At 40.4% G+C, this 26556-nt stretch overlaps 1 protein-coding gene and 34 non-coding genes across 35 annotated transcripts; all 35 read left to right on the forward strand.

Annotated features, from left to right (window-relative positions):
- Positions 1-678: 678 nt before the first annotated feature.
- On the forward strand, positions 679-797 carry LOC132138364 (5S ribosomal RNA). Its single transcript, XR_009432660.1, has one exon. It is a non-coding gene; the product is annotated as a 5S ribosomal RNA (ribosomal RNA).
- Positions 798-4266: 3469 nt separating this feature from the next.
- Positions 4267-4385, forward strand: LOC132137744 (5S ribosomal RNA). The gene has a single exon (XR_009432069.1). It is a non-coding gene; the product is annotated as a 5S ribosomal RNA (ribosomal RNA).
- Positions 4386-4612: 227 nt separating this feature from the next.
- LOC132138223 (5S ribosomal RNA) lies at positions 4613-4731 on the forward strand. Its single transcript, XR_009432527.1, has one exon. It is a non-coding gene; the product is annotated as a 5S ribosomal RNA (ribosomal RNA).
- A 477-nt stretch (positions 4732-5208) lies between these two features.
- LOC132137557 (uncharacterized) lies at positions 5209-10652 on the forward strand. Its single transcript, XM_059547604.1, has 2 exons — positions 5209-6472; positions 10017-10652. Exon 1 carries the CDS (start codon positions 5209-5211, stop codon positions 6469-6471), a length of 1263 nt encoding a protein of 420 aa, XP_059403587.1. The 3' UTR covers position 6472; positions 10017-10652.
- A 577-nt stretch (positions 10653-11229) lies between these two features.
- Positions 11230-11348, forward strand: LOC132139402 (5S ribosomal RNA). Its single transcript, XR_009433620.1, has one exon. It is a non-coding gene; the product is annotated as a 5S ribosomal RNA (ribosomal RNA).
- Positions 11349-11432: 84 nt separating this feature from the next.
- On the forward strand, positions 11433-11551 carry LOC132138224 (5S ribosomal RNA). The gene has a single exon (XR_009432528.1). It is a non-coding gene; the product is annotated as a 5S ribosomal RNA (ribosomal RNA).
- Positions 11552-12109: 558 nt separating this feature from the next.
- On the forward strand, positions 12110-12228 carry LOC132139403 (5S ribosomal RNA). The gene has a single exon (XR_009433621.1). It is a non-coding gene; the product is annotated as a 5S ribosomal RNA (ribosomal RNA).
- Positions 12229-12784: 556 nt separating this feature from the next.
- LOC132137979 (5S ribosomal RNA) lies at positions 12785-12903 on the forward strand. Its single transcript, XR_009432294.1, has one exon. It is a non-coding gene; the product is annotated as a 5S ribosomal RNA (ribosomal RNA).
- Positions 12904-12987: 84 nt separating this feature from the next.
- Positions 12988-13106, forward strand: LOC132137745 (5S ribosomal RNA). The gene has a single exon (XR_009432070.1). It is a non-coding gene; the product is annotated as a 5S ribosomal RNA (ribosomal RNA).
- Positions 13107-13664: 558 nt separating this feature from the next.
- Positions 13665-13783, forward strand: LOC132139404 (5S ribosomal RNA). The gene has a single exon (XR_009433622.1). It is a non-coding gene; the product is annotated as a 5S ribosomal RNA (ribosomal RNA).
- A 557-nt stretch (positions 13784-14340) lies between these two features.
- LOC132137981 (5S ribosomal RNA) lies at positions 14341-14459 on the forward strand. Its single transcript, XR_009432296.1, has one exon. It is a non-coding gene; the product is annotated as a 5S ribosomal RNA (ribosomal RNA).
- An 84-nt stretch (positions 14460-14543) lies between these two features.
- Positions 14544-14662, forward strand: LOC132138226 (5S ribosomal RNA). The gene has a single exon (XR_009432530.1). It is a non-coding gene; the product is annotated as a 5S ribosomal RNA (ribosomal RNA).
- Positions 14663-15231: 569 nt separating this feature from the next.
- On the forward strand, positions 15232-15350 carry LOC132137791 (5S ribosomal RNA). Its single transcript, XR_009432112.1, has one exon. It is a non-coding gene; the product is annotated as a 5S ribosomal RNA (ribosomal RNA).
- Positions 15351-15908: 558 nt separating this feature from the next.
- Positions 15909-16027, forward strand: LOC132139405 (5S ribosomal RNA). The gene has a single exon (XR_009433623.1). It is a non-coding gene; the product is annotated as a 5S ribosomal RNA (ribosomal RNA).
- A 557-nt stretch (positions 16028-16584) lies between these two features.
- On the forward strand, positions 16585-16703 carry LOC132138710 (5S ribosomal RNA). Its single transcript, XR_009432993.1, has one exon. It is a non-coding gene; the product is annotated as a 5S ribosomal RNA (ribosomal RNA).
- Positions 16704-16787: 84 nt separating this feature from the next.
- LOC132138227 (5S ribosomal RNA) lies at positions 16788-16906 on the forward strand. Its single transcript, XR_009432531.1, has one exon. It is a non-coding gene; the product is annotated as a 5S ribosomal RNA (ribosomal RNA).
- Positions 16907-17475: 569 nt separating this feature from the next.
- LOC132137792 (5S ribosomal RNA) lies at positions 17476-17594 on the forward strand. Its single transcript, XR_009432113.1, has one exon. It is a non-coding gene; the product is annotated as a 5S ribosomal RNA (ribosomal RNA).
- A 577-nt stretch (positions 17595-18171) lies between these two features.
- Positions 18172-18290, forward strand: LOC132139407 (5S ribosomal RNA). Its single transcript, XR_009433625.1, has one exon. It is a non-coding gene; the product is annotated as a 5S ribosomal RNA (ribosomal RNA).
- An 84-nt stretch (positions 18291-18374) lies between these two features.
- LOC132138228 (5S ribosomal RNA) lies at positions 18375-18493 on the forward strand. The gene has a single exon (XR_009432532.1). It is a non-coding gene; the product is annotated as a 5S ribosomal RNA (ribosomal RNA).
- Positions 18494-19050: 557 nt separating this feature from the next.
- On the forward strand, positions 19051-19169 carry LOC132139408 (5S ribosomal RNA). Its single transcript, XR_009433626.1, has one exon. It is a non-coding gene; the product is annotated as a 5S ribosomal RNA (ribosomal RNA).
- Positions 19170-19253: 84 nt separating this feature from the next.
- LOC132138361 (5S ribosomal RNA) lies at positions 19254-19372 on the forward strand. Its single transcript, XR_009432657.1, has one exon. It is a non-coding gene; the product is annotated as a 5S ribosomal RNA (ribosomal RNA).
- A 567-nt stretch (positions 19373-19939) lies between these two features.
- LOC132137793 (5S ribosomal RNA) lies at positions 19940-20058 on the forward strand. Its single transcript, XR_009432114.1, has one exon. It is a non-coding gene; the product is annotated as a 5S ribosomal RNA (ribosomal RNA).
- Positions 20059-20635: 577 nt separating this feature from the next.
- On the forward strand, positions 20636-20754 carry LOC132139409 (5S ribosomal RNA). Its single transcript, XR_009433627.1, has one exon. It is a non-coding gene; the product is annotated as a 5S ribosomal RNA (ribosomal RNA).
- An 84-nt stretch (positions 20755-20838) lies between these two features.
- On the forward strand, positions 20839-20957 carry LOC132138229 (5S ribosomal RNA). The gene has a single exon (XR_009432533.1). It is a non-coding gene; the product is annotated as a 5S ribosomal RNA (ribosomal RNA).
- Positions 20958-21514: 557 nt separating this feature from the next.
- On the forward strand, positions 21515-21633 carry LOC132139410 (5S ribosomal RNA). Its single transcript, XR_009433628.1, has one exon. It is a non-coding gene; the product is annotated as a 5S ribosomal RNA (ribosomal RNA).
- Positions 21634-21717: 84 nt separating this feature from the next.
- Positions 21718-21836, forward strand: LOC132138362 (5S ribosomal RNA). Its single transcript, XR_009432658.1, has one exon. It is a non-coding gene; the product is annotated as a 5S ribosomal RNA (ribosomal RNA).
- A 566-nt stretch (positions 21837-22402) lies between these two features.
- On the forward strand, positions 22403-22521 carry LOC132137780 (5S ribosomal RNA). The gene has a single exon (XR_009432102.1). It is a non-coding gene; the product is annotated as a 5S ribosomal RNA (ribosomal RNA).
- An 84-nt stretch (positions 22522-22605) lies between these two features.
- LOC132137898 (5S ribosomal RNA) lies at positions 22606-22724 on the forward strand. The gene has a single exon (XR_009432216.1). It is a non-coding gene; the product is annotated as a 5S ribosomal RNA (ribosomal RNA).
- Positions 22725-23282: 558 nt separating this feature from the next.
- On the forward strand, positions 23283-23401 carry LOC132137781 (5S ribosomal RNA). Its single transcript, XR_009432103.1, has one exon. It is a non-coding gene; the product is annotated as a 5S ribosomal RNA (ribosomal RNA).
- An 84-nt stretch (positions 23402-23485) lies between these two features.
- LOC132138631 (5S ribosomal RNA) lies at positions 23486-23604 on the forward strand. The gene has a single exon (XR_009432917.1). It is a non-coding gene; the product is annotated as a 5S ribosomal RNA (ribosomal RNA).
- A 559-nt stretch (positions 23605-24163) lies between these two features.
- Positions 24164-24282, forward strand: LOC132139411 (5S ribosomal RNA). Its single transcript, XR_009433629.1, has one exon. It is a non-coding gene; the product is annotated as a 5S ribosomal RNA (ribosomal RNA).
- Positions 24283-24366: 84 nt separating this feature from the next.
- Positions 24367-24485, forward strand: LOC132138230 (5S ribosomal RNA). The gene has a single exon (XR_009432534.1). It is a non-coding gene; the product is annotated as a 5S ribosomal RNA (ribosomal RNA).
- A 558-nt stretch (positions 24486-25043) lies between these two features.
- Positions 25044-25162, forward strand: LOC132137559 (5S ribosomal RNA). Its single transcript, XR_009431886.1, has one exon. It is a non-coding gene; the product is annotated as a 5S ribosomal RNA (ribosomal RNA).
- A 556-nt stretch (positions 25163-25718) lies between these two features.
- Positions 25719-25837, forward strand: LOC132137982 (5S ribosomal RNA). The gene has a single exon (XR_009432297.1). It is a non-coding gene; the product is annotated as a 5S ribosomal RNA (ribosomal RNA).
- An 84-nt stretch (positions 25838-25921) lies between these two features.
- Positions 25922-26040, forward strand: LOC132137748 (5S ribosomal RNA). The gene has a single exon (XR_009432071.1). It is a non-coding gene; the product is annotated as a 5S ribosomal RNA (ribosomal RNA).
- Positions 26041-26556: the final 516 nt, after the last annotated feature.

Consider the following 26556-nt stretch of genomic DNA (forward strand, 5'->3'; position numbering starts at 1 on the left):
AATATTCGTGCAAAAAAAAAAAAAAGAGTCAATGCCCGATGTCTGAATCTTAGCATATTTGGTTCTGGTTACTACTTGGATGGGAGACCGCCTGGGAATACCAGGTGCTGTAAGCTTTTTGGAAAATTTTCACTAATTATATAATAATCATGCAAAAAAAAAAAGAGTCAATGCCCGATCTCTGAATCTTAGCATGTTTGGTTCTGGTTACTACTTGGATGGGAGACTGCCTGGGAATAATACCAGGTGCTGTAAGCTTTTGGGTTTTCTTCCCTACTTATATATTGAACTGGAGATTAGAGTGGCTGATCTTTAAATAGCCCTCTCTCTGCAGCAGCCTTCGCTTACGGCCATACCTGGCTATGCCTGGTTAGTACTTGGATGAGAAACCGCTTGGGAATACCAGGTGCTGAAAGCTTTTTGGAAATTTTTCAAAATTTTTTACTTTTTGGAATTTCTTAACTAATTATATAATAATCGTGCAAAAAAAAAAAAAAAAAAAAGAGTCAATGCCTGATGTCTGAATCTTAGCATGTTTGGTTCTGGTTACTACTTGGATGGGAGACCGCCTGGGATTGCTAGGTGCTGTAAGCTTTTGGGTTTTCGTCCCTATTTATATAATGTACTGGAGATTACAGTGGCTGATCTTTAATTAGCCCTCTCTTTGCAGCAGCTTTCGCTTACGGCCATACCAACCTGGCTATGCCCGATCTCATCTGATCTCAGAAGCTAAGCAGGTTTGGGCTTGGTTAGTACTTGGATGGGAGACCGCCTGGGAATACCAGGTGCTGTAAGCTATTTGGAAAATTTTCATTAGTTATGTAATAATCTTGAAAAAAAAAAAAAAAAAGAGTCAATGCCCAATCTCTGAATCTTAGAATGTTTGGTTCTGGTTACTACTTGGATGGGAGACTGCCTGGGAATAATACCAGGTGCTGTAAGCTTTTGGGTTTTCTTCCCTACTTATATATTGAACTGGAGATTAGAGTGGCTGATCTTTAAATAGCCCTCTCTCTGCAGCAGCCTTCGCTTACGGCCATACCTGGCTATGCCTGGTTAGTACTTGGATGGGAAACCGCTTGGGAATACCAGGTGCTGAAAGCTTTTTGGAAATTTTTCACAATTTTTTACTTTTTGGAATTTCTTCACTCATTATATAATAATCGTGCAAAAAAAAAAAAAGAGTCAATGCCCGATGTCTGAATCTTAGCATATTTGGTTCTGGTTACTACTTGGATGGGAGACCGCCTGGGAATACCAGGTGCTGAAATCTTTTTGGAAATGTTTCACAATTTTTTACTTTTTGGAATTTTTTCACTAATTATATAATAATCGTGCAAAAAAAAAAAGAGTCAATGCCCGATCTCTGAATCTTAGCATGTTTGGTTCTGGTTACTACTTGGATGGGAGACTGCCTGGGAATAATACCAGGTGCTGTAAGCTTTTGGGTTTTCTTCCCTACTTATATATTGTACTGGAGATTAGAGTGGCTGATCTTTAAATAGCCCTCTCTCTGCAGCAGCCTTCGCTTACGGCCATACCTGGCTATGCCTGGTTAGTACTTGGATGGGAAACCGCTTGGGAATACCAGATGCTGAAAGCTTTTTGGAAATTTTTCAAAATTTTTTACTTTTTGGAATTTCTTCACTCATTATATACAACCCGAATTCCGGAAAAGTTGGGACGTTTTTTAAATTTTAATAAAATGAAAACTAAAACACTTTCAAATCACATGAGCCAATATTTTATTCACAATAGAACATAGATAACATAGCAAATGTTTAAACTGAGAAAGTTTACAATTTTATGCACAAAATGAACTCATTTCAATTTTGATTTCTGCCACAGGTCTCAAAATAGTTGGGACGGGGCATGTTTACCATGGTGTAGCATCTCCTTTTCTTTTCAAAACATTTTGAAGACGTCTGGGCATTGAGGCTATGAGTTGCTGGAGTTTTGCTGTTGGAATTTGGTCCCATTCTTGCCTTATATAGATTTCCAGCTGCTGAAGAGTTCGTGGTCGTCTTTGACGTATTTTTCGTTTAATGATGCGCCAAATGTTCTCTATAGGTGAAAGATCTGGACTGCAGGCAGGCCAGGTTAGCACCCAGACTCTTCTACGACGAAGCCATGCTGTTGTTATAGCTGCAGTATGTGGTTTTGCATTGTCCTGCTGAAATAAACAAGGCCTTCCCTGAAATAGACGTTGTTTGGAGGGAAGCATATGTTGCTCTAAAACCTTTATATACCTTTTAGCATTCACAGAGCCTTCCAAAACATGCAAGCTGCCCATACCGTATGCACTTATGCACCCCCATACCATCAGAGATGCTGGCTTTTGAACTGAACGCTGATAACATGCTGGAAGGTCTCCCTCCTCTTTAGCCCGGAGGACACGGCGTCCGTGATTTCCAACAAGAATGTCAAATTTGGACTCGTCTGACCATAAAACACTATTCCACTTTGAAATAGTCCATTTTAAATGAGCCTTGGCCCACAGGACACGACGGCGCTTCTGGACCATGTTCACATATGGCTTCCTTTTTGCATGATAGAGCTTTAGTTGGCATCTGCTGATGGCACGGCGGATTGTGTTTACCGACAGTGGTTTCTGAAAGTATTCCTGGGCCCATTTAGTAATGTCATTGACACAATCATGCCGATGAGTGATGCAGTGTCGTCTGAGAGCACGAAGACCACCGGCATCCAATAAAGGTCTCCGGCCTTGTCCCTTACGCACAGAGATTTCTCCAGTTCCTCTGAATCTTTTGATGATGTTATGCACTGTAGATGATGAGATTTGCAAAGCCTTTGCAATTTGACGTTGAGGAACATTGTTTTTAAAGTTTTCCACAATTTTTTTACGCAGTCTTTCACAGATTGGAGAGCCTCTGCCCATCTTTACTTCTGAGAGACTCTGCTTCTCTATGACAAAGCTTTTATAGCTAATCATGTTACAGACCTGATATCAATTAACTTAATTAATCACTAGATGTTCTCCCAGCCGAATCTTTTCAAAACTGCTTGCTTTTTTAGCCATTTGTTGCCCCCGTGCCAACTTTTTTGAGACCTGTAGCAGGCATTAAATTTTAAATGAGCTAATTAAGTGGATAAAAGTGTAAAAATTCTCAGTTTAAACATTTACTACGTTATCTATGTTCTATTGTGAATAAAATATTGGCTCATGTGATTTGAAATTCCTTTAGTTTTCATTTTATTAAAATTTAAAAAACGTCCCAACTTTTCCGGAATTCGGGTTGTAATATTCGTGCAAAAAAAAAAAAAGAGTCAATGCCCGATGTCTGAATCTTAGCATATTTGGTTCTGGTTACTACTTGGATGGGAGACCGCCTGGGAATACCAGGTGCTGTAAGCTTTTTGGAAAATTTTCATTAGTTATGTAATAATCTTGAAAAAAAAAAAAAAAGAGTCAATGCCAGATCTCTGAATCTTAGCATGTTTGGTTCTGGTTGCGACTTGGATGGGAGACTGCCTGGGAATAATACCAGGTGCTGTAAGCTTTTGGGTTTTCTTCCCTACTTATATATTGAACTGGAGATTAGAGTGGCTGATCTTTAAATAGCCCTCTCTCTGCAGCAGCCTTCGCTTACGGCCATACCTGGCTATGCCTGGTTAGTACTTGGATGGGAAACCGCCTGGGAATACCAGGTGCTGAAAGCTTTTTGGAAATGTTTCACAATTTTTTACTTTTTGGAATTTTTTCACTAATTATATAATAATCGTGCAAAAAAAAAAAAAAGAGTCAATGCCCGATATCTGAATATTAGCATGTTTGGTTCTGGTTACTACTTGGATGGGAGACTGCCTGGGAATAATACCAGGTGCTGTAAGCTTTTGGGTTTTCTTCCCTACTTATATATTGAACTGGAGATTAGAGTGGCTGATCTTTAAATAGCCCTCTCTCTGCAGCAGCCTTCGCTTACGGCCATACCTGGCTATGCCTGGTTAGTACTTGGATGGGAAACCGCTTGGGAATACCAGGTGCTGAAAGCTTTTTGGAAATTTTTCAAACTTTTTTACTTTTTGGAATTTCTTCACTAATTATATAATAATCGTGCAAAAAAAAAAAAGAGTCAATGCCCGATGTCTGAATCTTAGCATGTTTGGTTCTGGTTACTACTTGGATGGAAGACCGCCTGGGATTGCTAGGTGCTGTAAGCTTTTGGGTTTTCGTCCCTATTTATATAATGTACTGGAGATTACAGTGGCTGATCTTTAATTAGCCCTCTCTTTGCAGCAGCTTTCGCTTACGGCCATACCAACCTGGCTATGCCCGATCTCGTCTGATCTCGGAAGCTAAGCAGGTTTGGGCTTGGTTAGTACTTGGATGGGAGACCGCCTGGGAATACCAGGTGCTGTAAGCTTTTTGGAAAATTTTCATTAGTTATGTAATAATCTTGAAAAAAAAAAAAAAAAGAGTCAATGCCCGATGTCTGAATCTCAGCATGTTTGGTTCTGGTTACTACTTGGATGGGAGACCGCCTGGGAATGCCAGGTGCTGTAAGCTTTTGGGTTTTCGTCCCTATTTATATAATGTACTGGAGATTACAGTGGCTGATCTTTAATTAGCCCTCTCTTTGCAGCAGCTTTCGCTTACGGCCATACCAACCTGGCTATGCCTGATCTCGTCTGATCTCGGAAGCTAAGCAGGTTTGGGCTTGGTTAGTACTTGGATGGGAGACCGCCTGGGAATACCAGGTGCTGTAAGCTTTTTGGAAAATTTTCATTAGTTATGTAATAATCTTGAAAAAAAAAAAAGAGTCAATGCCAGATCTCTGAATCTTAGCATGTTTGGTTCTGGTTACTACTTGGATGGGAGACTGCCTGGGAATAATACCAGGTGCTGTAAGCTTTTGGGTTTTCTTCCCTACCTATATATTGAACTGGAGATTAGAGTGGCTGATCTTTAAATAAAAAAGCAGCAAGCAGAAGCAGCAGCAGCCTTCGCTTACGGCCATACCAACCTGGGGGCGATAGAGAGCTCACAGGAAGTGACAGGCTTGCAGCACAGAGAGAAAGCATCAATCCTGTTTGTTTAATTAATTGTTTGGTTCTAAATAGTTTGGTTTTCAGATTTGTTTTTTTGCTTGGGACATTAATTGCTGGATAGTCAGTGTTGACCTTCATAAATTCCCCCGACAGCTTAGGCTGTCTGGGGGACTTTTTTTTACTTCTTTTCCTTGTAGCATGCTGCAGATGCACAGCATGGTTGCAGATGAAGAAACAGAACAAACCATGATGAGAAAAAGTAGCAATGGGAGGAATGAAGAGGAGGAGCAAAGAAGAGGTGAAGTCAAACAAGCAGTGATCCAAAAGCAACAGGAGACAAATAAAGCCACAGGACATTTGTGGGAAGAGGGAGAAGAAAACAGCAGAGGAGTGCAAGGAAAATTGAAAGGGAAGTACAACAAAGAGCTGACTGTGGAGGTAGAGGTGGAGGGAAATGAAAAGATTTCAATGATGGATTTACTGAAAGGAGTAAAGAAGGAGTGTGGAGAAGTGATTGGCTGCAGGGTGAGAGGTGAAAGGGTCTATGAGCTCACAATGAAGGATGAAGAGACAAAGAGGAAACTAATGGATGGAGTGAGAGTGAAAGGAGTGATGGTGCATGCCAGGGATATACTGAATAACGATATGGTGGTGTCCTTTATCAATTTGCCTGTGTACTTAGAGGATGAGAAGATACTCGCCAAGCTACATGAGTGGGGAGTACGACCACTTTCACCAATCAAACGCCGGGTGTGGCCTGGAACGGATATAGTTGATGGGACACGTTTCTTAAAAGTGCGCTTCACAGAACAGGTATGTTCACTACCATACTCCACAAAGTTTGAGACTCTGAGAGGCACCGAATTTTTTCGTGTCATCCATGATAGACAAATACGTGTTTGCAGACTCTGTATCAAGCCAGGGCACATAATTAGAGAGTGCCCTGAATTAAAGTGCTTCAAGTGCAATGGTGGAGGCCATTATGCAAGAGATTGTGAAGAATGGATGGGATTAGAGAGAGAGAGAGTGGATGTTCAAGAATATGGTAAAAAGAGGAACAGTGTTCTGACAGAGGAGCAAGAGGAGGAAACAACTGATGTGGTGAGCGGTGGAGAGAAAGACGGAGCTGAAGATAGCGAAAGAAGAAGCAAAATGGAATGGCGGGACAGAGCTGAAAGTTTCAGTGAAGTGGATGATGGGGAGGAGGAGGAGGAGATGGAGCAGTCGGAAGAGATCGAAGAAGAGGAGGAGACAGATGAAAGTAATGTGAAAGAAAGAGGTAAACAAGAGGAAAATAAAAATACTGCACAGAAAGTGATAGAAAGCAGAGGTGGAGAAAAGGGAGACCGAGAAAAGAAAGATGGATTGAAAACAAAGATTAAAAGACTGAGTGCAAAGAGGAAGTCTGAGATCGACGGAGAACAGGTTGAGCAGATAAAAGAACCGCGAGCGGGTATGTAATGTATGTTTGAATTGTACGTGTGTTCCTGGTTTTGTTTTGTTTTTCTTTTAGGTTACTCTCATGGCCACTGTAACTTCAATAAATATAAATGGGTTACGGGATAAAAACAAGATGAAAAAATTATTATTTACTTATAGGAGTGATATAATCTGTATACAGGAGACAAACTGGGAGGAGGATAAAGTAAAGGAGATGAGAGAAGAGTGGAGAGGGGACATATACTATAATAATGGTGCAAAAAATGCAAGAGGTGTGGCAATATTATTTAAAAAAGATATTGTAGAAGGTATAAGAGAGGTGTATAAAGACCAGAGGGGAAGGATTTTAGTGGTTGAATTTATGTATAGAGATATGGAGTTTAGATTAATAAATATATATGTTCCAAATATAGAAGTGGAAAGGAGGGAAATTTTGGAAGAGTTAAAAGGATTAATTGTGGGGAAATGTATTATAGTGGGAGATTTCAATATAAAATGTAGTAGATTGGATGTGGGAAAGGGGGTAAAATTTAGATGGGAAAAGTCAAGGGGAATGTTGATGGAGATAATGAGAGAAAAGGGGTTAATAGATGTGTGGAGGTACGAAAATCCGGAAAAAAGAGAATTTACTAGAAGGCAGTTAAGAGAAGGTATATTAAAACAGAGTAGAATAGATTTAGTGTTGGTTGAGGAGGAAATGATTAGATACATAGACGGGATAAAACATCAGGTAAATGGTTTAAGTGATCACGATAGTGTAAGGTTCAGAATTAAGGTAGGGAGTGAGGAGGTAGGAGGAGGGATGTGGATATTGAATGCAGGGTATATTGAAGATGAAGAGTATGAGATACAGATGAAGGATCTATTAAATAGGGAAAAAGAGAAGATAGATGAGTATACAGGAGACGGTGGATTAGAGGGTACAATAGCGGAGAGATGGGAGGAAATAAAGTTAATTAGTATAAAATATAGTAAAAAAAGAAAAGGAAAGATGAAGAAGGAGGAAAGTACGCTTAGGGAAAGATTGAGAGAGGAGTTAGTTAAGGCTGAAGATGAAGAAGGATACAGTATGGAAAAATATATAGAGGTTAAGATGGCACTAGAAAAATATGAAAGGGAGAAATGCAGAGGGGCTATTTTACGAAGCAAGGCAAAATATGCATTAGAGGGTGAAAAATGTACAGGGTATTTTTTAGGGCTAGAGAAAAGGAGACAAAGTAAAACATATATAAATGAAATAAATACAAAAGAGGGTAAAACAACCAAAGATTATGTAGAGATTTTGGAGAGAGTTCAAGAATTCTATGGAGAATTATATAAGAGAGGAGAAGTAGATGAGAGAAGTATAGATGGAGTATTAGAAAGCGTAGAAAATATTCTAAATAAGGAGGATGCAGAATGGTGTGATAGGGAGATAGACGAGAATGAAGTAGAAAAGGCAATAGGGGGGTTGAAAAGTGGAAAAAGTCCAGGGAGTGATGGGATTGGTATTGAATGGTATAAAACATATAGAGAAGAGGTAGCACCGATTTTAGTTAAAGTGTTCAAGGAGATGGAAAGAACAGGGATGGTGCAAAATAGATTGGTAGAGGGAGTGATAGCTTTGGTGCATAAAAAGGGGAATAGGTTGGATATAGAGAACTACAGACCAATCAGTCTATTAAATGTGGATTATAAAATATTGACTAAAGTTTTAGCGAACAGAGTAAAAAAAGTCATTGGAAGTATAGTGCAACCAACACAGAGTTACAGCATACCAGGCAGGGATATAGCAGACACGATAGGGACAGTTAGGGACGTGATAGAATACATGAAACGAGATAAGAAGGGAGGAATAGTACTAGGGATAGATTGGAATAAAGTATTCGATAGGGTAGAACACAAATACTTATTTAGGGTATTAGAGAAGTTTGGATTTGGAATGAGAATGATAGGGTGGGTGAGGAGACTATATGAGAAAGCAAAAAGTTGCATAAAAATAAATGGAGTATTAACAGACAGGTTTAAGATTGGAAGGTCAGTGAGACAGGGATGTCCCCTGTCTGCATTATTATATGCAATTTCAGTAGAGCCTCTAGCCACTCTAATCAAGAGGGATAGAAGAGTAGTTGGTATTGAGTTGCCATATGGAGGAATGTGTACTGTAAACCAATATGCAGATGACACCACAATCACAGTGAGGGAAGGAAACAGTGTAAAAAGAGTTTTAGAGATAGTGAAGAGGTTCGGGAAAGCATCAGGGGCAAAAATAAATGTAGATAAATCTGAATTAATGTATATAGGGGAGGTAGAGAGAGTAGAGGTAGGGATAAGAGTGGAGGAAAAATATATAAAAGTATTAGGGGTATATTTAGGGGTCGAAAGCAAAGAGGCAAGAGATGTGACCTGGACTGGGGTGATTAATAAAATAAGAACAGCAAGTGCAGCATGGAAAGGGAGGAAATTAAAATTAAATGGGAAAGTAATAGTAGTAAATAGTCTGCTGTTGTCAGTTTGTGTTTATGTAATGAGTGTAATGGAAATGCCAGGGTGGGTGATGAATGAATTGAATAAAATTGTATGTGATTTTATATGGGAGGGAAAAGGTGTGAAAATTGCACAGAAAACATTGGTGGGTAAGAGATGGGAGGGAGGCTTAAACTTGATGGACCTAGAAATAAAAAGGGCTGCGATGAGAATAAAAACGGTGATAAAATATATGGGAGGCCGATGGGATTATGGGTGGAAGGAATTCTTAAGGAAATATATTGATGATGTGGGAGGAATGGGGGATAATGGATGGTATATGGGCTTTAAGCAATCGATGACGGGAGGAATACCAGAAATATATCGGGAAGTATTAGAAGCATGGAGGCAGTTCCTTCCCAAAATAGAGTATGAGTGTGAAGACATACAGGTGATTAAAAATTTACCACTGTTTCTCAATGAAAGGATTAAACATAAAAATAAGACATTGTATGAATGTAAGTTTATAGAAGGAGGTATAAAACAAGTGAAGGACATTATGTATGAAGTTATTCCAGGATTTCTCAAAAATAACTGCATTTATGATACTGTGTGCGATCTGGAAGGAATGGAGAACAGAGAGAAAGTAAATAAAATATATGGAAAAATTAAATCAAGTATACCTTTGCAGTGGACTAATGTGATCGAACGTGAATGTGTATCTAATGTGGAAAAATGTATGCCGGAGATGTATGTGGATGATAATGGTGAGAAAAACAAATTTAAAAATATGAGTGTAAAGAATATATACAGGAGAATAATTGTTAATGTTATAAAAGAGCCAGCATCAGAAAAGGTGTGGAAGAAAGTATTTGAAGATTTAGATGTGAAAAAAATATGGTCAAACTTAAATGTAAAATACAACAGTATAGAGTGTGAGAATAATGACTTTCTGATAAGACATAATAGAATTTACACAAATGTGGTGTTAAACAAAATAAATAATGAGGTAAATGTCATTTGTGACGTGTGTGGTAATGGCCATGAGAGTTTTTTACATTATTTTTTAAGATGTGAAGCGTTGGTGGATTTTTTTGAGTTTCTTAAAAATCTGTTACTAGAAAACTGGGGTGTCAAAGTCGAGACCGAGGAGGAATGGGGGAAATTGTTTTTGTTTGGAACTTTCGGGAAAAGAAAAAGAGCTGACATTTGTTTAATTAATTTTGTTCTGAGTCATGCCAGACTAGCAGTAGTTCTAAGAAGAAACTATGCACATTTCGAAGGGAGAAAAATAAAAGTAAAAGATATGTTTAAGTCAATGATACAAAGAGATGTAGAGTTGATTTGTAAGTATGGAGATAAAGAGGGGAAAGAGTTTTTTTTGACTACGAATAAATTCATACATCAAAAGGTGGGGGAAGAAATATGTTTCAATTGGTGAAGAGTAATAATCTGGTTGAGAATGGCTGATGTCAATTAAGTAAGTGTAAACATATTTGCATGTATTTTATTTATGTTCTTTATTTTTATTGCTGTATGATTATGCAAAATTAAGTAGATTAATTGAAAAATGAATCATACAAATGTAATGGAATGTAAGTAAATCAGATGGAATAATGCAATTGAAAAACTGTGAATTGAAAGTTAAATAAAAAGATAAAAAAAAAAAAAAAAAAGGCTATGCCTGATCTCGTCTGATCTCGGAAGCTAAGCAGGTTTGGGCTTGGTTAGTACTTGGATGGGAGACCGCCTGGGAATACCAGGTGCTGTAAGCTTTTTGGAAAATTTTCATTAGTTATGTAATAATCTTGAAAAAAAAAAAAAAAGAGTCAATGCCAGATCTCTGAATCTTAGAATGTTTGGTTCTGGTTATTACTTGGATGGGAGACTGCCTGAGAATAATACCAGGTGCTGTAAGCTTTTGGGTTTTCTTCCCTACTTATATATTGAACTGGAGATTAGAGTGGCTGATCTTTAAATAGCCCTCTCTCTGCAGCAGCCTTCGCTTACGGCCATACCTGGCTATGCCTGTTTAGTACTTGGATGGGAAACCGCCTGGGAATACCAGGTGCTGAAAGCTTTTTGGAAATTTTTCAAATTTTTTTACTTTTTGGAATTTTTTCACTAATTATATAATAATCGTGCAAAAAAAAAAAAAAGAGTCAATGCCCGATGTCTGAATCTTAGCATGTTTGGTTCTGGTTACTACTTGGATGGGAGACTGCCTGGGATTGCCAGGTGCTGTAAGCTTTAGGGTTTTCGTCCCTATTTATATAATGTACTGGAGATTACAGTGGCTGATCTTTAATTAGCCCTCTCTTTGCAGCAGCTTTCGCTTACGGCCATACCAACCTGGCTATGCCCGATCTCGTCTGATCTCGGAAGCTAAGCAGGTTTGGGCCTGGTTAGTACTTGGATGGGAGACCGCCTGGGAATACCAGGTGCTGTAAGCTTTTGGGTTTTATTCCGAACTTATATAATGAACTGGAGATTAGAGTGTCTGATCTTTAAATAGCCCTCTCTTTGCAGCAGGTTTCGCTTACGGCCATACCAACCTGGCTATGCCTGATCTCGTCTGATCTCGGAAGCTAAGCAGGTTTGGGCTTGGTTAGTACTTGGATGGGAGACCGCCTGGGAATACCAGGTGCTGTAAGCTTTTTGGAAAATTTTCATTAGTTATGTAATAATCTTGAAAAAAAAAAAAAGAGTCAATGCCAGATCTCTGAATCTTAGAATGTTTGGTTCTGGTTATTACTTGGATGGGAGACTGCCTGAGAATAATACCAGGTGCTGTAAGCTTTTGGGTTTTCTTCCCTACTTATATATTGAACTGGAGATTAGAGTGGCTGATCTTTAAATAGCCCTCTCTCTTCAGCAGCCTTCGCTTACGGCCATACCTGGCTATGCCTGTTTAGTACTTGGATGGGAAACCGCCTGGGAATACCAGGTGCTGAAAGCTTTTTGGAAATTTTTCAAATTTTTTTACTTTTTGGAATTTTTTCACTAATTATATAATAATCGTGCAAAAAAAAAAAAAAAGAGTCAATGCCCGATGTCTGAATCTTAGCATGTTTGGTTCTGGTTACTACTTGGATGGGAGACTGCCTGGGATTGCCAGGTGCTGTAAGCTTTAGGGTTTTCGTCCCTATTTATATAATGTACTGGAGATTACAGTGGCTGATCTTTAATTAGCCCTCTCTTTGCAGCAGCTTTCGCTTACGGCCATACCAACCTGGCTATGCCCGATCTCGTCTGATCTCGGAAGCTAAGCAGGTTTGGGCCTGGTTAGTACTTGGATGGGAGACCGCCTGGGAATACCAGGTGCTGTAAGCTTTTTGGAAAATTTTCATTAGTTATGTAATAATCTTGAAAAAAAAAAAGAGTCAATGCCAGATCTCTGAATCTTAGAATGTTTGGTTCTGGTTATTACTTGGATGGGAGACTGCCTGAGAATAATACCAGGTGCTGTAAGCTTTTGGGTTTTCTTCCCTACTTATATATTGAACTGGAGATTAGAGTGGCTGATCTTTAAATAGCCCTCTCTCTGCAGCAGCCTTCGCTTACGGCCATACCTGGCTATGCCTGTTTAGTACTTGGATGGGAAACCGCCTGGGAATACCAGGTGCTGAAAGCTTTTTGGAAATTTTTCAAATTTTTTTACTTTTTGGAATTTTTTCACTAATTATATAATAATCGTGCAAAAAAAAAAAAAAAGAGACAATGCCCGATGTCTGAATCTTAGCATGTTTGGTTCTGGTTACTACTTGGATGGGAGACCGCCTGGGATTGCCAGGTGCTGTAAGCTTTAGGGTTTTCGTCCCTATTTATATAATGTACTGGAGATTACAGTGGCTGATCTTTAATTAGCCCTCTCTTTGCAGCAGCTTTCGCTTACGGCCATACCAAACTGGCTATGCCCGATCTCGTCTGATCTCGGAAGCTAAGCAGGTTTGGGCCTGGTTAGTACTTGGATGGGAGACCGCCTGGGAATACCAGGTGCTGTAAGCTTTTGGGTTTTATTCCGAACTTATATAATGAACTGGAGATTAGAGTGTCTGATCTTTAAATAGCCCTCTCTTTGCAGCAGCTTTTGCTTACGGCCATACCAACCTGGCTATGCCCGATCTCGTCTGATCTCGGAAGCTAAGCAGGTTTGGGCTTGGTTAGTACTTGGATGGGAGACCGCCTGGGAATACCAGGTGCTGTAAGCTTTTTGGAAAATTTTCATTAGTTATGTAATAATCTTGAAAAAAAAAAAAAGAGTCAATGCCAGATCTCTGAATCTTAGAATGTTTGGTTCTGGTTATTACTTGGATGGGAGACTGCCTGAGAATAATACCAGGTGCTGTAAGCTTTTGGGTTTTCTTCCCTACTTATATATTGAACTGGAGATTAGAGTGGCTGATCTTTAAATAGCCCTCTCTCTTCAGCAGCCTTCGCTTACGGCCATACCTGGCTATGCCTGTTTAGTACTTGGATGGGAAACCGCCTGGGAATACCAGGTGCTGAAAGCTTTTTGGAAATTTTTCAAATTTTTTTACTTTTTGGAATTTTTTCACTAATTATATAATAATCGTGCAAAAAAAAAAAAAAAGAGTCAATGCCCGATGTCTGAATCTTAGCATGTTTGGTTCTGGTTACTACTTGGATGGGAGACTGCCTGGGATTGCCAGGTGCTGTAAGCTTTAGGGTTTTCGTCCCTATTTATATAATGTACTGGAGATTACAGTGGCTGATCTTTAATTAGCCCTCTCTTTGCAGCAGCTTTCGCTTACGGCCATACCAACCTGGCTATGCCCGATCTCGTCTGATCTCGGAAGCTAAGCAGGTTTGGGCCTGGTTAGTACTTGGATGGGAGACCGCCTGGGAATACCAGGTGCTGTAAGCTTTTTGGAAAATTTTCATTAGTTATGTAATAATCTTGAAAAAAAAAAAGAGTCAATGCCAGATCTCTGAATCTTAGAATGTTTGGTTCTGGTTATTACTTGGATGGGAGACTGCCTGAGAATAATACCAGGTGCTGTAAGCTTTTGGGTTTTCTTCCCTACTTATATATTGAACTGGAGATTAGAGTGGCTGATCTTTAAATAGCCCTCTCTCTGCAGCAGCCTTCGCTTACGGCCATACCTGGCTATGCCTGTTTAGTACTTGGATGGGAAACCGCCTGGGAATACCAGGTGCTGAAAGCTTTTTGGAAATTTTTCAAATTTTTTTACTTTTTGGAATTTTTTCACTAATTATATAATAATCGTGCAAAAAAAAAAAAAAAAGAGACAATGCCCGATGTCTGAATCTTAGCATGTTTGGTTCTGGTTACTACTTGGATGGGAGACCGCCTGGGATTGCCAGGTGCTGTAAGCTTTAGGGTTTTCGTCCCTATTTATATAATGTACTGGAGATTACAGTGGCTGATCTTTAATTAGCCCTCTCTTTGCAGCAGCTTTCGCTTACGGCCATACCAAACTGGCTATGCCCGATCTCGTCTGATCTCGGAAGCTAAGCAGGTTTGGGCCTGGTTAGTACTTGGATGGGAGACCGCCTGGGAATACCAGGTGCTGTAAGCTTTTGGGTTTTATTCCGAACTTATATAATGAACTGGAGATTAGAGTGTCTGATCTTTAAATAGCCCTCTCTTTGCAGCAGCTTTTGCTTACGGCCATACCAACCTGGCTATGCCTGATCTCGTCTGATCTCGGAAGCTAAGCAGGTTTGGGCTTGGTTAGTACTTGGATGGGAGACCGCCTGGGAATACCAGGTGCTGTAAGCTTTTTGGAAAATTTTCATTAGTTATGTAATAATCTTGAAAAAAAAAAAAAAGAGTCAATGCCAGATCTCTGAATCTTAGAATGTTTGGTTCTGGTTATTACTTGGATGGGAGACTGCCTGAGAATAATACCAGGTGCTGTAAGCTTTTGGGTTTTCTTCCCTACTTATATATTGAACTGGAGATTAGAGTGGCTGATCTTTAAATAGCCCTCTCTCTGCAGCAGCCTTCGCTTACGGCCATACCTGGCTATGCCTGGTTAGTACTTGGATGGGAAACCGCCTGGGAATACCAGGTGCTGAAAGCTTTTTGGAAATTTTTCAAATTTTTTTACTTTTTGGAAATTTTTCACTAATTATATAATAATCGTGCAAAAAAAAAAAAAAAAAAAAAAAAAGAGTCAATGCCCGATGTCTGAATCTTAGCATGTTTGGTTCTGGTTACTACTTGGATGGGAGACCGCCTGGGATTGCCAGGTGCTGTAAGCTTTAGGGTTTTCGTCCCTATTTATATAATGTACTGGAGATTACAGTGGCTGATCTTTAATTAGCCCTCTCTTTGCAGCAGCTTTCGCTTACGGCCATACCAACCTGGCTATGCCCGATCTCGTCTGATCTCGGAAGCTAAGCAGGTTTGGGCCTGGTTAGTACTTGGATGGGAGTCCGCCTGGGAATACCAGGTGCTGTAAGCTTTTTGGAAAATTTTCATTAGTTATGTAATAATCTTGAAAAAAAAAAAAAGAGTCAATGCCAGATCTCTGAATCTTAGAATGTTTGGTTCTGGTTATTACTTGGATGGGAGACTGCCTGAGAATAATACCAGGTGCTGTAAGCTTTTGGGTTTTCTTCCCTACTTATATATTGAACTGGAGATTAGAGTGGCTGATCTTTAAATAGCCCTCTCTCTTCAGCAGCCTTCGCTTACGGCCATACCTGGCTATGCCTGTTTAGTACTTGGATGGGAAACCGCCTGGGAATACCAGGTGCTGAAAGCTTTTTGGAAATTTTTCAAATTTTTTTACTTTTTGGAATTTTTTCACTAATTATATAATAATCGTGCAAAAAAAAAAAAAAAGAGTCAATGCCCGATGTCTGAATCTTAGCATGTTTGGTTCTGGTTACTACTTGGATGGGAGACTGCCTGGGATTGCCAGGTGCTGTAAGCTTTAGGGTTTTCGTCCCTATTTATATAATGTACTGGAGATTACAGTGGCTGATCTTTAATTAGCCCTCTCTTTGCAGCAGCTTTCGCTTACGGCCATACCAACCTGGCTATGCCCGATCTCGTCTGATCTCGGAAGCTAAGCAGGTTTGGGCCTGGTTAGTACTTGGATGGGAGACCGCCTGGGAATACCAGGTGCTGTAAGCTTTTTGGAAAATTTTCATTAGTTATGTAATAATCTTGAAAAAAAAAAAGAGTCAATGCCAGATCTCTGAATCTTAGAATGTTTGGTTCTGGTTATTACTTGGATGGGAGACTGCCTGAGAATAATACCAGGTGCTGTAAGCTTTTGGGTTTTCTTCCCTACTTATATATTGAACTGGAGATTAGAGTGGCTGATCTTTAAATAGCCCTCTCTCTGCAGCAGCCTTCGCTTACGGCCATACCTGGCTATGCCTGTTTAGTACTTGGATGGGAAACCGCCTGGGAATACCAGGTGCTGAAAGCTTTTTGGAAATTTTTCAAATTTTTTTACTTTTTGGAATTTTTTCACTAATTATATAATAATCGTGCAAAAAAAAAAAAAAAAGAGACAATGCCCGATGTCTGAATCTTAGCATGTTTGGTTCTGGTTACTACTTGGATGGGAGACCGCCTGGGATTGCCAGGTGCTGTAAGCTTTAGGGTTTTCGTCCCTATTTATATAATGTACTGGAGATTACAGTGGCTGATCTTTAATTAGCCCTCTCTTTGCAGCAGCTTTCGCTTACGGCCATACCAAACTGGCTATGCCCTATCTCGTCTGATCTCGGAAGCTAAGCAGGTTTGGGCCTGGTTAGTACTTGGATGGGAGACCGCCTGGGAATACCAGGTGCTGTAAGCTTTTGGGTTTTATTCCGAACTTATATAATGAACTGGAGATTAGAGTGTCTGATCTTTAAATAGCCCTCTCTTTGCAGCAGCTTTTGCTTACGGCCATACCAACCTGGCTATGCCTGATCTCGTCTGATCTCGGAAGCTAAGCAGGTTTGGGCTTGGTTAGTACTTGGATGGGAGACCGCCTGGGAATACCAGGTGCTGTAAGCTTTTTGGAAAATTTTCATTAGTTATGTAATAATCTTGAAAAAAAAAAAAAAGAGTCAATGCCAGATCTCTGAATCTTAGAATGTTTGGTTCTGGTTATTACTTGGATGGGAGACTGCCTGAGAATAATACCAGGTGCTGTAAGCTTTTGGGTTTTCTTCCCTACTTATATATTGAACTGGAGATTAGAGTGGCTGATCTTTAAATAGCCCTCTCTCTGCAGCAGCCTTCGCTTACGGCCATACCTGGCTATGCCTGGTTAGTACTTGGATGGGAAACCGCCTGGGAATACCAGGTGCTGAAAGCTTTTTGGAAATTTTTCAAATTTTTTTACTTTTTGGAAATTTTTCACTAATTATATAATAATCGTGCAAAAAAAAAAAAAAAAAAAAAAAAAGAGTCAATGCCCGATGTCTGAATCTTAGCATGTTTGGTTCTGGTTACTACTTGGATGGGAGACCGCCTGGGATTGCCAGGTGCTGTAAGCTTTAGGGTTTTCGTCCCTATTTATATAATGTACTGGAGATTACAGTGGCTGATCTTTAATTAGCCCTCTCTTTGCAGCAGCTTTCGCTTACGGCCATACCAACCTGGCTATGCCCGATCTCGTCTGATCTCGGAAGCTAAGCAGGTTTGGGCCTGGTTAGTACTTGGATGGGAGTCCGCCTGGGAATACCAGGTGCTGTAAGCTTTTTGGAAAATTTTCATTAGTTATGTAATAATCTTGAAAAAAAAAAAAAGAGTCAATGCCAGATCTCTGAATCTTAGAATGTTTGGTTCTGGTTATTACTTGGATGGGAGACTGCCTGAGAATAATACCAGGTGCTGTAAGCTTTTGGGTTTTCTTCCCTACTTATATATTGAACTGGAGATTAGAGTGGCTGATCTTTAAATAGCCCTCTCTCTTCAGCAGCCTTCGCTTACGGCCATACCTGGCTATGCCTGTTTAGTACTTGGATGGGAAACCGCCTGGGAATACCAGGTGCTGAAAGCTTTTTGGAAATTTTTCAAATTTTTTTACTTTTTGGAATTTTTTCACTTATTATATAATAATCGTGCAAAAAAAAAAAAAAAAAAAAAAAAAAAAAAAAAAGAGTCAATGCCCGATGTCTGAATCTTAGCATGTTTGGTTCTGGTTACTACTTGGATGGGAGACTGCCTGGGATTGCCAGGTGCTGCAAGCTTTAGGGTTTTCGTCCCTATTTATATAATGTACTGGAGATTACAGTGGCTGATCTTTAATTAGCCCTCTCTTTGCAGCAGCTTTCGCTTACGGCCATACCAACCTGGCTATGCCCGATCTCGTCTGATCTCGGAAGCTAAGCAGGTTTGGGCCTGGTTAGTACTTGGATGGGAGACCGCCTGGGAATACCAGGTGCTGTAAGCTTTTGGGTTTTATTCCGAACTTATATAATGAACTGGAGATTAGAGTGTCTGATCTTTAAATAGCCCTCTCTTTGCAGAAGGTTTCGCTTACGGCCATACCAACCTGGCTATGCCTGATCTCGTCTGATCTCGGAAGCTAAGCAGGTTTGGGCTTGGTTAGTACTTGGATGGGAGACCGCCTGGGAATACCAGGTGCTGTAAGCTTTTTGGAAAATTTTCATTAGTTATGTAATAATCTTGAAAAAAAAAAAAAGAGTCAACGCCAGATCTCTGAATCTTAGAATGTTTGGTTCTGGTTATTACTTGGATGGGAGACTGCCTGAGAATAATACCAGGTGCTGTAAGCTTTTGGGTTTTCTTCCCTACTTATATATTGAACTGGAGATTAGAGTGGCTGATCTTTAAATAGCCCTCTCTCTGCAGCAGCCTTCGCTTACGGCCATACCTGGCTATGCCTGTTTAGTACTTGGATGGGAAACCGCCTGGGAATACCAGGTGCTGAAAGCTTTTTGGAAATTTTTCAAATTTTTTTACTTTTTGGAATTTTTTCACTAATTATATAATAATCGTGCAAAAAAAAAAAAAAGAGTCAATGCCCGATGTCTGAATCTTAGCATGTTTGGTTCTGGTTACTACTTGGATGGGAGACTGCCTGGGATTGCCAGGTGCTTTAAGCTTTAGGGTTTTCGTCCCTATTTATATAATGTACTGGAGATTACAGTGGCTGATCTTTAATTAGCCCTCTCTTTGCAGCAGCTTTCGCTTACGGCCATACCAACCTGGCTATGCCCGATCTCGTCTGATCTCGGAAGCTAAGCAGGTTTGGGCCTGGTTAGTACTTGGATGGGAGACCGCCTGGGAATACCAGGTGCTGTAAGCTTTTGGGTTTTATTCCGAACTTATATAATGAACTGGAGATTAGAGTGTCTGATCTTTAAATAGCCCTCTCTTTGCAGCAGGTTTCGCTTACGGCCATACCAACCTGGCTATGCCTGATCTCGTCTGATCTCGGAAGCTAAGCAGGTTTGGGCTTGGTTAGTACTTGGGTGGGAGACCGCCTGGGAATACCAGGTGCTGTAAGCTTTTTGGAAAATTTTCATTAGTTATGTAATAATCTTGAAAAAAAAAAAAGAGTCAATGCCAGATCTCTGAATCTTAGAATGTTTGGTTCTGGTTATTACTTGGATGGGAGACTGCCTGAGAATAATACCAGGTGCTGTAAGCTTTTGGGTTTTCTTCCCTACTTATATATTGAACTGGAGATTAGAGTTGCTGATCTTTAAATAGCCCTCTCTCTTCAGCAGCCTTCGCTTACGGCCATACCTGGCTATGCCTGTTTAGTACTTGGATGGGAAACCGCCTGGGAATACCAGGTGCTGAAAGCTTTTTGGAAATTTTTCAAATTTTTTTACTTTTTGGAATTTTTTCACTAATTATATAATAATCGTGCAAAAAAAAAAAAAAAAAAAAAAAAAGAGTCAATGCCCGATGTCTGAATCTTAGCATGTTTGGTTCTGGTTACTACTTGGATGGGAGACCGCCTGGGATTGCCAGGTGCTGTAAGCTTTAGGGTTTTCGTCCCTATTTATATAATGTACTGGAGATTACAGTGGCTGATCTTTAATTAGCCCTCTCTTTGCAGCAGCTTTCGCTTACGGCCATACCAACCTGGCTATGCCCGATCTCGTCTGATCTCGGAAGCTAAGCAGGTTTGGGCCTGGTTAGTACTTGGATGGGAGTCCGCCTGGGAATACCAGGTGCTGTAAGCTTTTTGGAAAATTTTCATTAGTTATGTAATAATCTTGAAAAAAAAAAAAAGAGTCAATGCCAGATCTCTGAATCTTAGAATGTTTGGTTCTGGTTATTACTTGGATGGGAGACTGCCTGAGAATAATACCAGGTGCTGTAAGCTTTTGGGTTTTCTTCCCTACTTATATATTGAACTGGAGATTAGAGTGGCTGATCTTTAAATAGCCCTCTCTCTTCAGCAGCCTTCGCTTACGGCCATACCTGGCTATGCCTGTTTAGTACTTGGATGGGAAACCGCCTGGGAATACCAGGTGCTGAAAGCTTTTTGGAAATTTTTCAAATTTTTTTACTTTTTGGAATTTTTTCACTTATTATATAATAATCGTGCAAAAAAAAAAAAAAAAAAAAAAAAAAAAAAAAAAGAGTCAATGCCCGATGTCTGAATCTTAGCATGTTTGGTTCTGGTTACTACTTGGATGGGAGACTGCCTGGGATTGCCAGGTGCTGCAAGCTTTAGGGTTTTCGTCCCTATTTATATAATGTACTGGAGATTACAGTGGCTGATCTTTAATTAGCCCTCTCTTTGCAGCAGCTTTCGCTTACGGCCATACCAACCTGGCTATGCCCGATCTCGTCTGATCTCGGAAGCTAAGCAGGTTTGGGCCTGGTTAGTACTTGGATGGGAGACCGCCTGGGAATACCAGGTGCTGTAAGCTTTTGGGTTTTATTCCGAACTTATATAATGAACTGGAGATTAGAGTGTCTGATCTTTAAATAGCCCTCTCTTTGCAGAAGGTTTCGCTTACGGCCATACCAACCTGGCTATGCCTGATCTCGTCTGATCTCGGAAGCTAAGCAGGTTTGGGCTTGGTTAGTACTTGGATGGGAGACCGCCTGGGAATACCAGGTGCTGTAAGCTTTTTGGAAAATTTTCATTAGTTATGTAATAATCTTGAAAAAAAAAAAAAGAGTCAACGCCAGATCTCTGAATCTTAGAATGTTTGGTTCTGGTTATTACTTGGATGGGAGACTGCCTGAGAATAATACCAGGTGCTGTAAGCTTTTGGGTTTTCTTCCCTACTTATATATTGAACTGGAGATTAGAGTGGCTGATCTTTAAATAGCCCTCTCTCTGCAGCAGCCTTCGCTTACGGCCATACCTGGCTATGCCTGTTTAGTACTTGGATGGGAAACCGCCTGGGAATACCAGGTGCTGAAAGCTTTTTGGAAATTTTTCAAATTTTTTTACTTTTTGGAATTTTTTCACTAATTATATAATAATCGTGCAAAAAAAAAAAAAAGAGTCAATGCCCGATGTCTGAATCTTAGCATGTTTGGTTCTGGTTACTACTTGGATGGGAGACTGCCTGGGATTGCCAGGTGCTTTAAGCTTTAGGGTTTTCGTCCCTATTTATATAATGTACTGGAGATTACAGTGGCTGATCTTTAATTAGCCCTCTCTTTGCAGCAGCTTTCGCTTACGGCCATACCAACCTGGCTATGCCCGATCTCGTCTGATCTCGGAAGCTAAGCAGGTTTGGGCCTGGTTAGTACTTGGATGGGAGACCGCCTGGGAATACCAGGTGCTGTAAGCTTTTGGGTTTTATTCCGAACTTATATAATGAACTGGAGATTAGAGTGTCTGATCTTTAAATAGCCCTCTCTTTGCAGCAGGTTTCGCTTACGGCCATACCAACCTGGCTATGCCTGATCTCGTCTGATCTCGGAAGCTAAGCAGGTTTGGGCTTGGTTAGTACTTGGGTGGGAGACCGCCTGGGAATACCAGGTGCTGTAAGCTTTTTGGAAAATTTTCATTAGTTATGTAATAATCTTGAAAAAAAAAAAAAGAGTCAATGCCAGATCTCTGAATCTTAGAATGTTTGGTTCTGGTTATTACTTGGATGGGAGACTGCCTGAGAATAATACCAGGTGCTGTAAGCTTTTGGGTTTTCTTCCCTACTTATATATTGAACTGGAGATTAGAGTTGCTGATCTTTAAATAGCCCTCTCTCTTCAGCAGCCTTCGCTTACGGCCATACCTGGCTATGCCTGTTTAGTACTTGGATGGGAAACCGCCTGGGAATACCAGGTGCTGAAAGCTTTTTGGAAATTTTTCAAATTTTTTTACTTTTTGGAATTTTTTCACTAATTATATAATAATCGTGCAAAAAAAAAAAAAAAAAAAAAAAGAGTCAATGCCCGATGTCTGAATCTTAGCATGTTTGGTTCTGGTTACTACTTGGATGGGAGACTGCCTGGGATTGCCAGGTGCTGTAAGCTTTAGGGTTTTCGTCCCTATTTATATAATGTACTGGAGATTACAGTGGCTGATCTTTAATTAGCCCTCTCTTTGCAGCAGCTTTCGCTTACGGCCATACCAACCTGGCTATGCCCGATCTCGTCTGATCTCGGAAGCTAAGCAGGTTTGGACCTGGTTAGTACTTGGATGGGAGACCGCCTGGGAATACCAGGTGCTGTAAGCTTTTGGGTTTTATTCCGAACTTATATAATGAACTGGAGATTAGAGTGTCTGATCTTTAAATAGCCCTCTCTTTGCAGCAGGTTTCGCTTACGGCCATACCAACCTGGCTATGCCTGATCTCGTCTGATCTCGGAAGCTAAGCAGGTTTGGGCTTGGTTAGTACTTGGATGGGAGACCGCCTGGGAATACCAAGTGCTGTAAGCTTTTTGGAAAATTTTCATTAGTTATGTAATAATCTTGAAAAAAAAAAAAAAGAGTCAATGCCAGATCTCTGAATCTTAGAATGTTTGGTTCTGGTTATTACTTGGATGGGAGACTGCCTGAGAATAATACCAGGTGCTGTAAGCTTTTGGGTTTTCTTCCCTACTTATATATTGAACTGGAGATTAGAGTGGCTGATCTTTAAATAGCCCTCTCTCTGCAGCAGCCTTCGCTTACGGCCATACCTGGCTATGCCTGTTTAGTACTTGGATGGGAAACCGCCTGGGAATACCAGGTGCTGAAAGCTTTTTGGAAATTTTTCAAATTTTTTTACTTTTTGGAATTTTTTCACTAATTATATAATAATCGTGCAAAAAAAAAAAAAAGAGTCAATGCCCGATGTCTGAATCTTAGCATGTTTGGTTCTGGTTACTACTTGGATGGGAGACTGCCTGGGATTGCCAGGTGCTGTAAGCTTTAGGGTTTTCGTCCCTATTTATATAATGTACTGGAGATTACAGTGGCTGATCTTTAATTAGCCCTCTCTTTGCAGCAGCTTTCGCTTACGGCCATACCAACCTGGCTATGCCCGATCTCGTCTGATCTCGGAAGCTAAGCAGGTTTGGACCTGGTTAGTACTTGGATGGGAGACCGCCTGGGAATACCAGGTGCTGTAAGCTTTTGGGTTTTATTCCGAATTTATATAATGAACTGGAGATTAGAGTGTCTGATCTTTAAATAGCCCTCTCTTTGCAGCAGGTTTCGCTTATGGCCATACCAACCTGGCTATGCCTGATCTCGTCTGATCTCGGAAGCTAAGCAGGTTTGGGCTTGGTTAGTACTTGGATGGGAGACCGACTGGGAATACCAGGTGCTGTAAGCTTTTTGGAAAATTTTCATTAGTTATGTAATAATCTTGAAAAAAAAAAAAAAAGAGTCAATGCCAGATCTCTGAATCTTAGAATGTTTGGTTCTGGTTATTACTTGGATGGGAGACTGCCTGAGAATAATACCAGGTGCTGTAAGCTTTTGGGTTTTCTTCCCTACTTATATATTGAACTGGAGATTAGAGTGGCTGATCTTTAAATAGCCCTCTCTCTGCAGCAGCCTTCGCTTACGGCCATACCTGGCTATGCCTGTTTAGTACTTGGATGGGAAACCGCCTGGGAATACCAGGTGCTGAAAGCTTTTTGGAAATTTTTCAAATTTTTTTACTTTTTGGAATTTTTTCACTAATTATATAATAATCGTGCAAAAAAAAAAAAAAGAGTCAATGCCCGATGTCTGAATCTTAGCATGTTTGGTTCTGGTTACTACTTGGATGGGAGACTGCCTGGGATTGCCAGGTGCTGTAAGCTTTAGGGTTTTCGTCCCTATTTATATAATGTACTGGAGATTACAGTGGCTGATCTTTAATTAGCCCTCTCTTTGCAGCAGCTTTCGCTTACGGCCATACCAACCTGGCTATGCCCGATCTCGTCTGATCTCGGAAGCTAAGCAGGTTTGGGCCTGGTTAGTACTTGGATGGGAGACCGCCTGGGAATACCAGGTGCTGTAAGCTTTTGGGTTTTATTCCGAACTTATATAATGAACTGGAGATTAGAGTGTCTGATCTTTAAATAGCCCTCTCTTTGCAGCAGGTTTCGCTTACGGCCATACCAACCTGGCTATGCCTGATCTCGTCTGATCTCGGAAGCTAAGCAGGTTTGGGCTTGGTTAGTACTTGGATGGGAGACCGCCTGGGAATACCAGGTGCTGTAAGCTTTTTGGAAAATTTTCATTAGTTATGTAATAATCTTGAAAAAAAAAAAAAGAGTCAATGCCAGATCTCTGAATCTTAGAATGTTTGGTTCTGGTTATTACTTGGATGGGAGACTGCCTGAGAATAATACCAGGTGCTGTAAGCTTTTGGGTTTTCTTCCCTACTTATATATTGAACTGGAGATTAGAGTGGCTGATCTTTAAATAGCCCTCTCTCTTCAGCAGCCTTCGCTTACGGCCATACCTGGCTATGCCTGTTTAGTACTTGGATGGGAAACCGCCTGGGAATACCAGGTGCTGAAAGCTTTTTGGAAATTTTTCAAATTTTTTTACTTTTTGGAATTTTTTCACTAATTATATAATAATCGTGCAAAAAAAAAAAAAAAGAGTCAATGCCCGATGTCTGAATCTTAGCATGTTTGGTTCTGGTTACTACTTGGATGGGAGACTGCCTGGGATTGCCAGGTGCTGTAAGCTTTAGGGTTTTCGTCCCTATTTATATAATGTACTGGAGATTACAGTGGCTGATCTTTAATTAGCCCTCTCTTTGCAGCAGCTTTCGCTTACGGCCATACCAACCTGGCTATGCCCGATCTCGTCTGATCTCGGAAGCTAAGCAGGTTTGGGCCTGGTTAGTACTTGGATGGGAGACCGCCTGGGAATACCAGGTGCTGTAAGCTTTTTGGAAAATTTTCATTAGTTATGTAATAATCTTGAAAAAAAAAAAGAGTCAATGCCAGATCTCTGAATCTTAGAATGTTTGGTTCTGGTTATTACTTGGATGGGAGACTGCCTGAGAATAATACCAGGTGCTGTAAGCTTTTGGGTTTTCTTCCCTACTTATATATTGAACTGGAGATTAGAGTGGCTGATCTTTAAATAGCCCTCTCTCTGCAGCAGCCTTCGCTTACGGCCATACCTGGCTATGCCTGTTTAGTACTTGGATGGGAAACCGCCTGGGAATACCAGGTGCTGAAAGCTTTTTGGAAATTTTTCAAATTTTTTTACTTTTTGGAATTTTTTCACTAATTATATAATAATCGTGCAAAAAAAAAAAAAAAGAGACAATGCCCGATGTCTGAATCTTAGCATGTTTGGTTCTGGTTACTACTTGGATGGGAGACCGCCTGGGATTGCCAGGTGCTGTAAGCTTTAGGGTTTTCGTCCCTATTTATATAATGTACTGGAGATTACAGTGGCTGATCTTTAATTAGCCCTCTCTTTGCAGCAGCTTTCGCTTACGGCCATACCAAACTGGCTATGCCCGATCTCGTCTGATCTCGGAAGCTAAGCAGGTTTGGGCCTGGTTAGTACTTGGATGGGAGACCGCCTGGGAATACCAGGTGCTGTAAGCTTTTGGGTTTTATTCCGAACTTATATAATGAACTGGAGATTAGAGTGTCTGATCTTTAAATAGCCCTCTCTTTGCAGCAGCTTTTGCTTACGGCCATACCAACCTGGCTATGCCCGATCTCGTCTGATCTCGGAAGCTAAGCAGGTTTGGGCTTGGTTAGTACTTGGATGGGAGACCGCCTGGGAATACCAGGTGCTGTAAGCTTTTTGGAAAATTTTCATTAGTTATGTAATAATCTTGAAAAAAAAAAAAAGAGTCAATGCCAGATCTCTGAATCTTAGAATGTTTGGTTCTGGTTATTACTTGGATGGAAGACTGTCTGAGAATAATACCAGGTGCTGTAAGCTTTTGGGTTTTCTTCCCTACTTATATATTGAACTGGAGATTAGAGTGGCTGATCTTTAAATAGCCCTCTCTCTTCAGCAGCCTTCGCTTACGGCCATACCTGGCTATGCCTGTTTAGTACTTGGATGGGAAACCGCCTGGGAATACCAGGTGCTGAAAGCTTTTTGGAAATTTTTCAATTTTTTTTACTTTTTGGAATTTTTTCACTAATTATATAATAATCGTGCAAAAAAAAAAAAAAAGAGTCAATGCCCGATGTCTGAATCTTAGCATGTTTGGTTCTGGTTACTACTTGGATGGGAGACTGCCTGGGATTGCCAGGTGCTGTAAGCTTTAGGGTTTTCGTCCCTATTTATATAATGTACTGGAGATTAC

Source organism: Carassius carassius, unplaced genomic scaffold, assembly GCF_963082965.1.
Source record: "Carassius carassius unplaced genomic scaffold, fCarCar2.1 SCAFFOLD_57, whole genome shotgun sequence".
Lineage (NCBI taxonomy): Eukaryota > Metazoa > Chordata > Actinopteri > Cypriniformes > Cyprinidae > Carassius > Carassius carassius.

Bases quoted from the DNA above. Each gene is read 5' to 3' on its own strand.
- LOC132137557 (XM_059547604.1), top strand. From the start codon at position 5,209: ATGCTGCAGATGCACAGCATGGTTGCAGATGAAGAAACAGAACAAACC.